This window comes from Schistocerca nitens, chromosome 4 (assembly GCF_023898315.1).
Source record: "Schistocerca nitens isolate TAMUIC-IGC-003100 chromosome 4, iqSchNite1.1, whole genome shotgun sequence".
NCBI lineage: Eukaryota > Metazoa > Arthropoda > Insecta > Orthoptera > Acrididae > Schistocerca > Schistocerca nitens.
The window spans coordinates 883754501-883767771 of record NC_064617.1 but is presented as its reverse complement, the minus strand read 5'-3'; the positions used below and the strand labels follow the sequence as shown (position 1 = coordinate 883767771).

Genomic DNA, 13271 nt, shown 5'->3' with positions numbered 1-13271 from the left:
CAGCTTTACAGCTATTTCTAGCTTTAAGAATATAATTATCATTCGCCCTACATTTTGCCAAGCTTATTTCAGATCTATAGATTTTTCTTATTCTAATGTACATCTCTTTGTACTGGCTGCTGTTGTGATATCTGTCCTTAAACATAAGAAGCATAATCCTGATGCTGTTGAGGTATGGTGTGAACCAATTATTTAGTCTCTGTGGTTTATGAGCTTGGTTATTATTCTGTTTTTTTTTTACTAATCTGGGACAACACTCATAAAATATTCTTGCAATTTCCTCTATAAATAATTTTCTTGTACAAGATGTCATTGCAGTTAACTAACATTAATCTAGTTCTAAACTCTCATATGTTCCATTCATTCATAGGTCTAACAGATTTGTGTTGTTCATCTGGAATGCTGACTGGGACTGCAATCCATAGGCCATCATTATCAGCTGGGCCTAACTTGACTATTCCAATTTCAACATTATTTTCATGGATATTACTTATCATATTGTCTCAACATGCACTATATCTTGTAGGCTTTCATTTAGACAATATCAATCAAAAGCTCTTAAGCTATCCAAGAATTCCATTATGATTCTTTGGTATTTATATTTAGGCTTAGTTAGTAAAACTAACTGTTTTTTTTTTTAATTTACTATCAATTCATATTCACTAGAAGATGGTGTACGATATACAGATGCAACAATAATATTATGTGTAGGAATATGTACAACTGCAGCCTCACAACTGAAAATTACTGAACTATCAGTTTAATAAGTCACAGCTGCAAAATACTAACACGAATTCTTTACAGACGAATGGAAAAACTGGTAGAAGCCGACCTTGGCGAAGATCAGTTTGGATTCCGTAGAAATATTGGGACACGTGAGGCAATACTGACCTTACGACTTATCTCAGAACAAAGATTAAGGAAAGGCAAACCTACGTTTCTAGCATTTGTAGACTTAGAGAAAGCTTTTGACAATGTTGACTGGAATACTCTCTTTCAAATTCTAAAGGCGGCAGGGGTAAAATACAGGGAGCGAAAGGCTATTTACAATTTGTACAGAAACCAGGTGGCAGTTATAAGAGTCGAGGGACATGAAAGGGAAGCAGTGGTTGGGAAGGGAGTGAGACAGGGTTGTAGCGTCTCCCCGATGTTATTCAATCTCTATGTTGAGCAAGCAGTGAAGGAAACAAAAGAAAAATTCGGAGTAGGTATTAAAATCCATGGAGAAGAAATAAAAACTTTGAGGTTCGCCGATGACATTGTAATTCTGTCAGAGACAGCAAAGGATTGGAAGAGCAGCTGAATGGAATGGACAGTGTCTTGAAAGTAAGATATAAGATGAACATCAACAAAAGCAAAACGAGGATAATGGAATGTAGTCGAATTAAGTCGGGTGATGCTGAGGGAATTAGATTAGGAAATGAGACACTTAAAGTAGTAAAGGAGTTTTGCTATTTGGGGAGCAAAATAACTGATGATGGTCGAAGTAGAGAAGATATAAAATGTAGACTGGCAATGGCAAGGAAGGCGTTTCTGAAGAAGAGAAATTTGTTAACATCGAGTATAGATTTAAGTGTCAGGAAGTCATTTCTGAAAGTATTTATATGGAGTGTAGCCATGTATGGAAGTGAAACATGGATGATAAATAGTTTGGACAAGAAGAGAATAGAAGCTTTCAAAATGTGGTGCTATAGAAGAATGTTGAAGATTAGATGGGTAGATCACATAACTAATGATTAAGTATTGAATAGAATTGGGGAGAAGAGCAGTTTGTGGCACAACTTGACAAAAAGAAGGGACCAGTCAGTAGGACATGTTCTGAGGCATCAAGGGATCACAAATTTAGCATTGGAGGGCAGTGTGGAGGGTAAAAATCGTAGAGGGAGACCAAGAGATGAATACACTAAGCAGATTCAGAAGGATGTGGGTTGCAGTAAGTACTGGGAGATGAACAAGCTTGCCCAGGATAGGGTAGCATGGAGAGCTGCATCAAACCAGTCTCAGGACTGAAGATCACAACAACAACAACAGCAGCCTCAGAGGTGGTGTCTATACACAGGTCTGTGACATCAATAGTAAAGTATTGTAGATTTAGTCCATTCTAAATATATATTGCAACTCCCCCATGTGCAATACCATACAGAATGTTTATAAATGAATACCAGGATTTTAAAGCTTTATAATATTTATTACATTAAACTTACACTTATAAATGATATGTCAAATGAAAGAGCAACTCAAACAGTTGTGTTTGGCACCAGTGCGTATGCGCAGCATACAATGTTTCCGCCGCAATCCGCTAGGCAGCGGTAGTAGCAAAGATGGTGACTAGTGAACAGAAAGTGTTTTGCAGTTTGCAAAGACTGAATCTGTAGTTACTGTGCAACGTGCATTCCAGCTGAAGTTTGGTTGTGATCCTCCAAGTGATTAATAACATTCATAGATGGTATCATCAATTTGAAGATACCGGCTTCCTTTGTAAAGGGAAGAGCACAGGACGACCAAGAGTTAGTGAAGAGACTGTTGAGCGAGTGAGAGATTCATTCACTTGTAGCCCAAAGAAATCAGTCCGGAAGGTTAGTCGTGAATTACAGGTTCCCATGTCGACTGTTTGGAAAGTTTTTAGAAAACGTGTATAACTTCGTCCTTACCGCTTACAGTTATTACAGGCTAAAAAGCCGGAAGACCATGGAGTATGTGCCAACTTCACAAACAAAATGTTTCATGAAGATGAAGATTTTCTGGATCATGGCTGTCTTCAGTGATGAATCGACCTTTCACATTAGTGGACATGTTAACGGTCACAATGTGCACACCTGGGGCTCAGAAAATGCTCACAAGGTGGTACAAATGCAACGAGATTCCCCTAAAGTGACTGTTATTTGTGCCGTATCCCAGCGGAAAGTTTATGGGCCTTTCTTTATTGGTGCACCTACTGTAACTGGCACTTCTTACATTGATACACTAGAGCAATGTCTCTTCCCTCAGTTGGAAGAAGATGACCCAGAGAACTTTATTTTCCAGCAAGATGGTGTGCCACCTCACTGCCATATCAAAGTTCATGATTGGTTGAACTTCACTGTACCCAAGCACTGGACAGACCACAAGGGCCCCAATGATAGGGCTTGCTTTGCATGGCCTCCACGTTCACCCGACCTAATGCCATGCGATTTTTTTCTTTGGGGCTTCATCAAGGATCGTGTGTGCATGCCTCTGCTACCAGCAGAACTGCCTGAATTAAGAAACTGGATTGAAGCAGCTGTTGCTACAATCACTGAAGACACACTTATCAATGTTTGGGAAGAACTCAGCTATAAACTTGATGTGTGCCGTGTGACAAATGGTGCTGACATATCAAGTTGTATGTGGCTGTCATAGACTGTCCACTGTGAAGTATACAGATGTGCATGACCGAGCACGTCATGCCTGGAGCATGTGAGACAAGACCAGACTGTTCCAAGAGAAGTGCTGCACTGGTGCTGTAGCAGGCATGTACACAAGACACAACCAGACCATTTCTCAGAAATGTGTCATCGTTAACGCTGATGCCATACAGATGGCAAGGGGGTAGTTGGTGCGGGAGTTGTCTGGCGTGGCTACACTGGGATTTAAACTGGGTGGGCGGGGCCACAGGCTGAGGCAGTGGAGCTGATGCACCAACAGGTGCATCTGTGTCGGCATGTGGACTGTTGTGTGAGATCTGTCTTGTCAGAACCCTCAAGCAGATGATCGTCCAGGAGGTCTTGATAAATGAGATGAAATTGAAGCATATTTGATGTTGTGTGGCAGCACATATGTATGTTCAATTCTCTGCATGTGGGCTACATTCAAAGTCGGTGCTTTGGCCCTGTGGGCGTCAACCGCCAAGGTATTATCGACGATTGTGACACTTATTTTCTTTGGGTCAAAGTCTTTAAGGTCTATACTGAAAATGACAGGCTCTTCTGAGACTGAAGAGGTTGACTACATACCGCATGGTAATCAGTCGTCACTGTAATTGACATTCACTGCAGTGTTGTGAGCATTCACTGGACCATTGTCCCATAGGACCCATATAAGCTTTAAGTGGTTAATCAAGGCAGTTGTCATTTTGTTGTTGAGAAGGTTTTTGAATTTGTGTGTAACCATTTTGAGGACTTTGAATCATTCTTTGTAGTGTGGTTGTAAAGCCAGTGTAACTGTTTCATTGCACAGCATGACAAAATCACCGGAATGCAGCACTTCGTGCACAAACACCTTATGGATTAAGTGCACTGCAGGCAGTGGCTGCACATGTGTCTGATGTGGTCTTTTACATGCTGAACCAGGATGGGGAAGTCCATCTGTTCAGAAGGCTGCAGCTATATGTTCAAATCTGCAGGCAGTATTAGCGACCCACCTTATAGAATTTTGGCTACTGATGTTTGCAGATTCTCCTTAAATGCTGTTGGTACTCCTGACAGTACCCCCAGAGAAGTCTCTGTCCTCAACCCCCATGACACATTAGAGCAGATTTAAGTGTCCTGTACCATTACTCGACCAACCTGTCGCTTTGCAGGTAGTAGACTGACGTGTGATTGTGCTTAATGCCACAGAGGTTGCATAGAGCTTTGAATAGCATTGATTCAAACCGTTGACCATGGTCAGTTATAATTGTTTTGAGTAAGCCAAATTGAGCTATTCAACTATCTATGAGTACACAAGCTCTTGAGTGTGTTGTGATGTTCTGCAGTTGTATTGCTTCGACCCATTGGGATGCTCTGTCGATAACTGACAACAAGTGTTGTGCAGGAAGGGTCTAATGAGGTCAAGTTCTACATGGCAGAAGTGGCCCATGGTATCTCAAATTGTCCTAACTGCAGTTGTTGTGCCTGATGAGTTTGCTGCAGTGGAATCCTACACATGCCTGTGCCCAACAAAAGCAATCTCATTTTATGTGTGGCCACAGAAATCACTCTGTAATGAAGCGAAATGTAAAACTGATGCCCGGGTGAGACAAGTTGTGACATTGTTCAAAGATTGTGCACTGCATTGTCTTTGGCATCAGAGGTTGTAGTCTGCTGTGGGATACATTGCAAACTTTTGGCACTTTGCGCACCTGGGTGGAGACTGACATCCTTTGACGAGTGACAAATCACATCGGCAGGCAGCTTGTGATCTGTAAACACAATGGTATGTCTCCTCGCAGTGTCTTCCCTGAAGAAGCTAACTGCCTCCTAAACAGCTAGTAATCTGCGGTCGAAGTCAGACCATTTTGACTGTGAAGCTGTGAGGTTTTGCAAAAAGGATCATGGGGATTGAGTTTCGCTTCTGATGACTTGCAACAGTACAGCCCCAGTTGTGGTATCACTTGCATCTTTGGTGACAGTGAGTAATCGTTCTTGCAAGACAATCCTTAGCAAGTTCAAATACATCCTTCATTCTATCATACCACACCGTTCACCTTTTCTCCTATTTGTCCGGCCCAGTGAGAGCATTGGTAAGGGGTGCTTCTATCTGCTAGCAATAGGTGATGCCGATAGGAATTCAAGATTGCTAAGATGTACTAATGCTTTTACTTCAGCCCCCCATAGCTGATACTTCTCTTTGTTAATGGTCATGCCCTTGTCCTGAAAGTCAGCAAGAACTTGTTCAACATGTTGGCTGTATTGGTGGGGTGTGACCAAAAAAATGTGGATATCTTCTAAAGTGCAGGTGCAGCAGAAGTTGAGCTTAAAAAGAATTCCATCTGTGAAGTGCCATGACATTTGGGCTGCATTCTCCTGACAGGCCAAATGGTGTGATTATCACCATTTTTACAATGTCATCTCAGTGTATTCGAATTTGGAGGCACCCTTTTTTACAGTCGATCAGGCACCTGTAAGTGCTTGACGTCCTGGAAGTTTGTTATCAGGTAGCTATTATACACTGTTTAGAGGTCTGCAGTTGAGAGGTCTGCAGTCCCTACAGAGTCTTATGCTCCCATCTTTCTTTCGCACAAGTTTTATCGGTGATTCCCACATGCTGTCCCAAAAGGCGGACTATCCCTGCATTTAACAGTTTATTCTTGCATTAACAGTTCATCAACCTCCACCTTTGTGGTACACCAGTTAGCTGGGGCGAGACAGTGCACTTTGTGTTGATCTGGTTGGCTGGCAGTTGTTAGGATATGGTGCACCATGCCATTTCGGACTGCGTATAGTCGAACCTCGGACCGTCGGAAATTTGCTGTGGAAGGGGTCCCATCGTTTGATTTACTGTTAGGTGAGGCAGAGTGCACAATACTAACCTGTGTTTGGTGAGGTGTTGTGGGACTGTTGATCACATGCACTGGGCAACCTGTCAGTGGGGTAGGGCCATGTGATGCGCGCATGGCTATGTTTGCACCCCCACACTCATCTGTGTGGAAGGCACACATAAGATTCTTGTAGTGCTCGCCTGCCAGTGAAAGAGTAGTGGATGTGTTGTTTACACTCTGTTGTTACACTGTAGCATTTTCAGCAAGGAGTGCATCCGAATTTGAGTGGCAGTTGACAGGTTTACTGCCATCATGACATGCTCCTCAAGTATGAGAGGAGTCAACACTGCCTGACGTAATGTGCTGGGACTGGGTGTTGGCCAGATGTGGCGTTGGGAGACTGTGAGGAAGAGAGCAGGGGTAGGAGGGTGCGGGAGAAAAGGAGGGCATCAGAGAGGGGGAGAGACCAGTGGCACTGGCAGAGAGTGCAGCACAGCGAGGGTGGGAGATGTGAACTGGGAGGAGATGATACGACAGAGGGGGCAGAAACTGTTGGGTGTAGGGAGTAAGGACATTAGGTTACCTTAGTTTCAGGTCAATATGATTTTGGGATTAGGGAGCAAGGACATTAGGTTACCTTAGTTTCAGGTCAATATGATTTTGGGAGAGGAGAATGAGTTGTAAGGATAACTCCAGTCTGCACAGTTCAGAGAAAATGGTGGTGGAGGAGAGGATCCAGATGGCGTGAGCTGTAAAGCAGCCATTGAAATTAAGAATGTTATGTGCAGCTGCATGTTACGTCACAGGGTGGTCCCCTTTGGTCTCAGCTGTAGTTTAGTGGGCATTCATCCTGGTAGATAGCAGACAGTCTTTTCATTGTGTGTCTGCAACTGATTGTGTGTCTGCAACTGAATGTGTCATCTTTACAGTAAGTGCCTATTTATAATTTTCATAGTATTGTAGAGATTCCATTGTTTGATGTGAATTGTGCGAGAGCATCATAGAGAGCTACACACAGATTGCAGTAGTCATTTGTGGACTGTGGAACACATGCAGTCCAACATTCTGTCAGCACCCTTATCTGAATATGAGTGCAATCATTTAAGGATCCAATTAAAAACCAATTTATTTTCCAAATACTTTAACCTTATTCAAATAAGTGCCTTACAATAGCTGCATACCCTTGCAAATCAATGAGCATGCTGTATTGCAGGCCTTTCAAGCATTCTACCTTTTGCTGTCAGACGTGAACACTCTGCTGCAACTCATTCCGACAGTACACAGTCAGATACCTTATCCACGACTGGGGCCACGTGCAAGACAACACTTTTTCTCTCCTATATCCTGACAGACAGGAAATATTAACTATGACTCATTGTGTCTAGAAAGAAACACTATAAGTGCTTGTTCTTCTCTGACAGGCGGAAGACTCAAGATAATAACTGTCGCTGGATAGTTATTGGAAACTCAGTTGACCTGTCTCACCTGTGTACAGACTTCTTGTAACCTTACTAAGTCTCCACCAACATGACTCCATAGTGACTTTGAGACTCATCTGTGGTACTGCTACAGATGACTCAGCGATGGATATCACTTAACTGGTGCTGTGGTGACTGACTACTGACTGTCTGCACTAGCTGCTCAGGGACTCTTGGGTGAGATTCACCTGCAGCATCACTACCCACCTCCCCCACTCTTCTGAAGGTCTGAATATTTTCCAGAATCATTCTGGCTGACTTAAATGTATTTGCTTTAGCTTGTTACAGTCACAAAGTGGCACCTGCAAGCAGTTTCACCACATTGTTATTCAACTTCATATCAGTAATTATGACGAGGCCTTTCTCGACTGGCTGTCAATAACTCTTACCTCGTAGAGAGCTCTGGATTAGAAACACATGTGTGTAAGCCTTCCTGACATTACATCTGTGGTTGTCTAAAATTATTATGTCACAAAGACTTTTTTCCCTTCTTGTCAGCCATGACAAACTTTCCAGTTCCTTGAATTTTTTGTAATGTTTGTAAACACAGATAGTGAGCTTTTGGCACAGTTGGCTTCATACAACCACACCACTAATCTTGACAATTTGGCAACATTTGCCACAAACAAAAACCCTGTTCACGTTTTGGACAGCCGTTTACATTGTGATAGTTTACATACCTTCTTGAGTAAGTTGTCTGATCACTACAACAGCAAAGCCCAGTCTGACATGCAACTGTTCTGGAGATGCTTCAAGAACTGAATTGGGAATCTCTGGAGGGAAGGCAGTGTTCTTTTTGAGGAATTCTACTGAGAAAATTTAGAGAACTGGCATTTAAAGCTGAGTGTGAAATTATTCTGTTGGTTCCAACACACATTGCACCTAAGGACCATGAAGATAAGGTACAAGAAATTGCAGCTCATATGGTGACATATAGACAGTCATTTTTCCCGCATCCTATTTGTGAGTGGAACAGGAAAGGAAATGACTAGTAGTGGTATAGGGTACCCTCCACCTAGTGCCATTAAGATGGGTTACGGAGTATCGATGTACATGTAGAATAGGGTAGATATTTGTGGACCTCTTCTCCTTACAATGGGACAGTGGTTTGTGGAACTGTTATGTTATTACTGTTCAATCAAGCTCCACACGTGTTATACCACTAAGTAGTCTTGAAGGCTTCTTTCCAACAACACAGAAAAAAAGTATATAGTTTCATTAAAAAGAGTTTGGTCTCATCATTCAGCCACTACAAATGTAAAAAAAATTACATGCTTGTGTCAAGAAATTTGCATGTTGTCTACTATAACTTAGTAAAATCTACACCACAATATATTCAACCATTCTGGACATATTTTGGATGTCTTGTCATAGCTGCCTCTCATAATATGCAGAAAAATACTTGTAAGTGTGCAAGTTTAGCCAGTAGTTTTAGTTATTTGTAAAGAAAAGTGTGTTAAATATGGACCAAATGTTGGTTGTGATAGATTAATACCAAAATTGGAAATGGCTCAACAGAACACAGAGCAGGGTTCACCTGTTGTCATAATGGCATGCGTAAATATGGAGCAGATCTTGGCAGTGATGAAATCATATGAATGTAAACTTCCCTTCTTGCTACAGAGGAATCTGTTACAAAGATCTTTATTTTGTATTCTCATTCATTACTTGCTTTATTTTTGACACTATTTGGACATTTCACATTCAGAGACACAATTATGTTTTGTTGTGCACTTTATCTATAAACAATAAAAGTATATTTTGGTAGTAAACATTGTTTTTATTTATTGTTCCGTTTGATATAGTGGCCTTTAAAAAATTAGCCTTTTCTGTGTTTTTCTGTCAGCCTCATTAAATATTGGCTTGCCTTAACAAGTGCTTTCTCTCAGCCTCCCCCTCCCCCCATCTCTGTGTGTGTGTGTGTGTGTGTGTGTGTGTCTGCGCGTGCACATGCGGCCGTGCGCGTACATGTGCGTTTTCATGTAGAACAGTAAAAAATCTGTTTTAACCTATAATTAACTGAATTACACTATGAAGACCACAGCTGTTATCAAATTACTAATTAGAGATATTGTACTTCACAGGAGAAGGCAGTATGGGGATCAGCAATTCGCTGGGTGCAAACACATTAGGTGTGTTGATGTGCCTCGGGCTGCCGTGGCTGCTAAAGTCTGCCTCCTCAAGTGGCGCCTCGGTCCACATCGTCTCCAATGGGATGCGCTTCACCCTGCTGGCGATGCTGGTGCTGACTATCGTGTATCGCTGGGGAATGGTGACAGCATTCCGGCATCGGGCCAATAGGCTGTTTGGTTTGACTTGCCTCTTCCTTTACTTGGCATACCTAGCTGTCTCTGTTGCCATGGAGCTTAATGCCTTTGGATATATCAATGGCCCTGTATGTGAATGGATCTGAAGCTTTACATCTATCAGATGCAGTGTCCATGCAGCTCAGTGGACAGAGTTAGTGCAAAATCAGGAAGGCAGAATTTTTGGAATGTGGAAGTCTTCAGTTACTGTAATGAGTGCTTGAATTTTGTAGATGATTGGAAACTTTGATGTTGTCCTTGGATAATAACTCTGGATTCTGTAAATGTTTAAAACTATGTCATTTAGAATTAATGTGACAAAGTGACACATAATATCTTTATGAAGGTATGGCATTAAATGTTAATAGCAACCAAAAAAATTAAATTTGTCTTTCATTGTCCTTGGGAGAAGAATGCAAATTATTGGAGCAAAATAAAAATAAATATTCAAGAAAAATAGATTTTATTTCTGACCTGCATGTTTGAAGTAAGGCAATTTTTTTTTAAAAAAAAGGGCAAAACTTATGGGTTTGTTCCTATCCAGCTCAGTTGTATATGGCAACAATCCTGCATGGCTTGTAATAAAGGTGTTAAATAGAAAAGAATAAACATGGAAACAATTTATTTATACAACTATAAAATGTGATGCAGCTGAGAAAAGTGAGTGACTGCACTCTAATTAAGACAACTGGTAACTGTTGTGCAAAATGATAATAGCTCTTGAGATAGTCTCTGTGTTAACTCTGTTGAACATGGATGCACCTCACATTTTTTTTTTTTTTTATTTATGTTAATACTCAATCTGTAGAAGGTAGGAATTCATGGTCAGACACATGCTGATAATTTATGTAAGATTACAGTATGAAGTAGAATCATAAAAATAGTATTTATGATAACCCAAAAACTTTTAATTGTGTACTTAATGTACCTAATTGTACTGAACAATGAAGACTGATGAAACTGTGTAACACAAACTACGAACTTGTAAAATAAAAATTTGTATATTTGTCTTGTGCATTTTACTTAGTTTGTAATTAACAATTCAGAATATATGGTGGATCATTTGCATGGTAAATTTTTGTTGCAGCATTGTGCACCCCTTTTAGACAATCTTAATGTGGAGTAATGAATGTAATTTTTTGTTCTGGTATTGAAATTATTACATCATTGTTGCTTTTGAATTGCAGTGTGTTATTTGCAATATACTGCATGAGGAATAAATATACCTATTGTGAAGCAGTATTCAAAATACATAGGTCCTTAAACAGACGTTTACAAGATGAATAAACAGACATCTACAAGGTGATCACAGGTAAGAGCTGCCAGTTATTCTTACAGCATGTTTTTGAGTAATTAATACTTTTCTTCTTAAGGATGAGTTACCCCAGAGTATTATTCCACATGACATTATCAGATGAAAATATGCAAAAGTATCAGCTTACTGATTTGTCTTGCCTCGAGATTTGTAATGAATATAAGTGCAAATGTGGCTGGACTAAGTTGTTGTAGGAGTTCCAGAACATGCTTTTTCTAGTTTAAATTCTCATCAATATGGACACCTAATTTTTTAAAAAGTTTCCACTCTATTTATTATTTATTCACAATGTGCTATACTTATCATTTGTGTAGTATCTCTGGATGTATAGAACTGAATATGTTGGGTCTTTTTCAAATTGTGAATGAGAGTACTCTCAGAAAACAAGTCAGTGATAATTTTAAGCAGACTGTTTACCATTTCTTCTGTTGCTGTTCACACCTGGATTGATTATAATACTAGTCTCATCTGCAAAAAGGACTCATTTTGCTTATTGTTTATTTGACTGAAGATCCTTTGCATATGTGAGGAACAATAGCAGACCTAAGGTTGAGCCTTTGGGAATCCCAATATGTGATTTCACCTCAGTTGGAAGAATCTCTCCTTATTAGCCTGGTAAATTTAGTAAGCGCTGCTGTCTCCATTTTTGATTAGATACATCACCCATTGGTTGGTTGCACCATCAATTCCACAAAACCTCAGTTTATCAATATACAGCTTGCAGAAAATACCAACCATGCTATTTTGTTATTTAACCCATTAATGTATAGTGTAGCTGATCATCTATAGACTTCATTTCTTCGATGTATCCTATACTGAGCAACATTTTGTAAAAAATTCGTTATGTAGTTAAGTGTATACACTCTACTGCAGCTGCTAGTAGTTCTTCATAGCGATCATAAATGGCAGGATGATCTGAACCAGTTCGACAATCAGCTGTGTGGATATACTGCTGCGCGTGTGTTTTGGCGGAAAGTAGAGACTTTTTTTGGTGTTTGTGCACTGACTTGTGAGTTTGAAAATTACTTTTTTTATTTTGAATACATAAGTAGATATGGTGTAGACAGTTAATTCAAGTGTCTTTACAATATATTTGAAATTAGGTCCGTTTTTGTGTTTGTAGCGATTATCAACAATAATGCTTTGTTAATTTAATTTAAAAAAATTTTCAATATTTTTTTCGTAATGTAGGCACTATAAACTAAATGTGGTAATTTTTACAGCTTGAAATAAAAAGTCATGCATTTAAGGGTTAATGCTTCTAAAATTTGATGAGTGAATGTGTAAATGGGATTTTCAATTGATCATCATTTCAGAAATCCAAATTGTGATTTGCTGAGGATATTATTGTTGCTTAGGTGGGATACTATTCTAGAATATATCACTTTAAAAAAGTTTTGGAAAATGATTTCAGTAATGAAACAAGTTAGTAGTTACTGACATCTTTCCTTTCGTCTATCTTAGAGATAGGTTTAACAGTGACAAAAAAAAAAGCCTTGAGTTAGTAATGCATTACATTTGTTGGCTAATATAAGGCTTATTATGCAGGAACAATTCTTTTGTACTCTTTTGGAAACACTATCAAATCCAGATGATCTTTTATTTTTGAGGTAATATACAATATTCTCAATTTCATAAGGAGAAATTGGTGATAAACACTGTAACCCTGTACAGCAGGCACACATAATTAAACAGCAAGTGCCTCTATGGCTAGCCTAAAGAGGTGGTCGGCACAAGTGGCACAGTAAGTGCTGTGCCACCTGCAAACAGTCGTAGATAAGCAGGCGCACTACGCCCTCGGCTGCTCTAATGTTTTCGTGACTGTGGAATACTTCACTGTCACGCTGTGCCTTAATTTCTTGTGTTTGTACTTATTACTATGTCATTCAGTGTGTCTGTATTTTCCTTTATATGGAAGTGAATTAAAAGTTGGCTGGTGGGAATTCTAATATTGTGTGTGCGATATTCTACTCAGC

General features: G+C 39.9%; 1 protein-coding gene across 2 annotated transcripts in view; it reads left to right on the top strand.

The window, feature by feature from the left end:
• The window catches only part of LOC126253409 (sodium/potassium/calcium exchanger 4-like), a 118106-nt gene extending 107167 nt beyond the window's left edge, over positions 1-10939 (top strand). The window contains exon 8 of one of the 2 annotated variants that reach the window (XM_049954718.1): positions 9759-10939. In XM_049954718.1, the coding sequence (XP_049810675.1) occupies positions 9759-10087 (329 nt within the window). In that variant the 3' untranslated portion in view covers positions 10088-10939. The remainder of the gene's footprint in view (positions 1-9758) is intronic. The other variant, XM_049954717.1, reaches the window with a different exon arrangement.
• The last annotated feature ends 2332 nt before the right edge of the window (positions 10940-13271 follow it).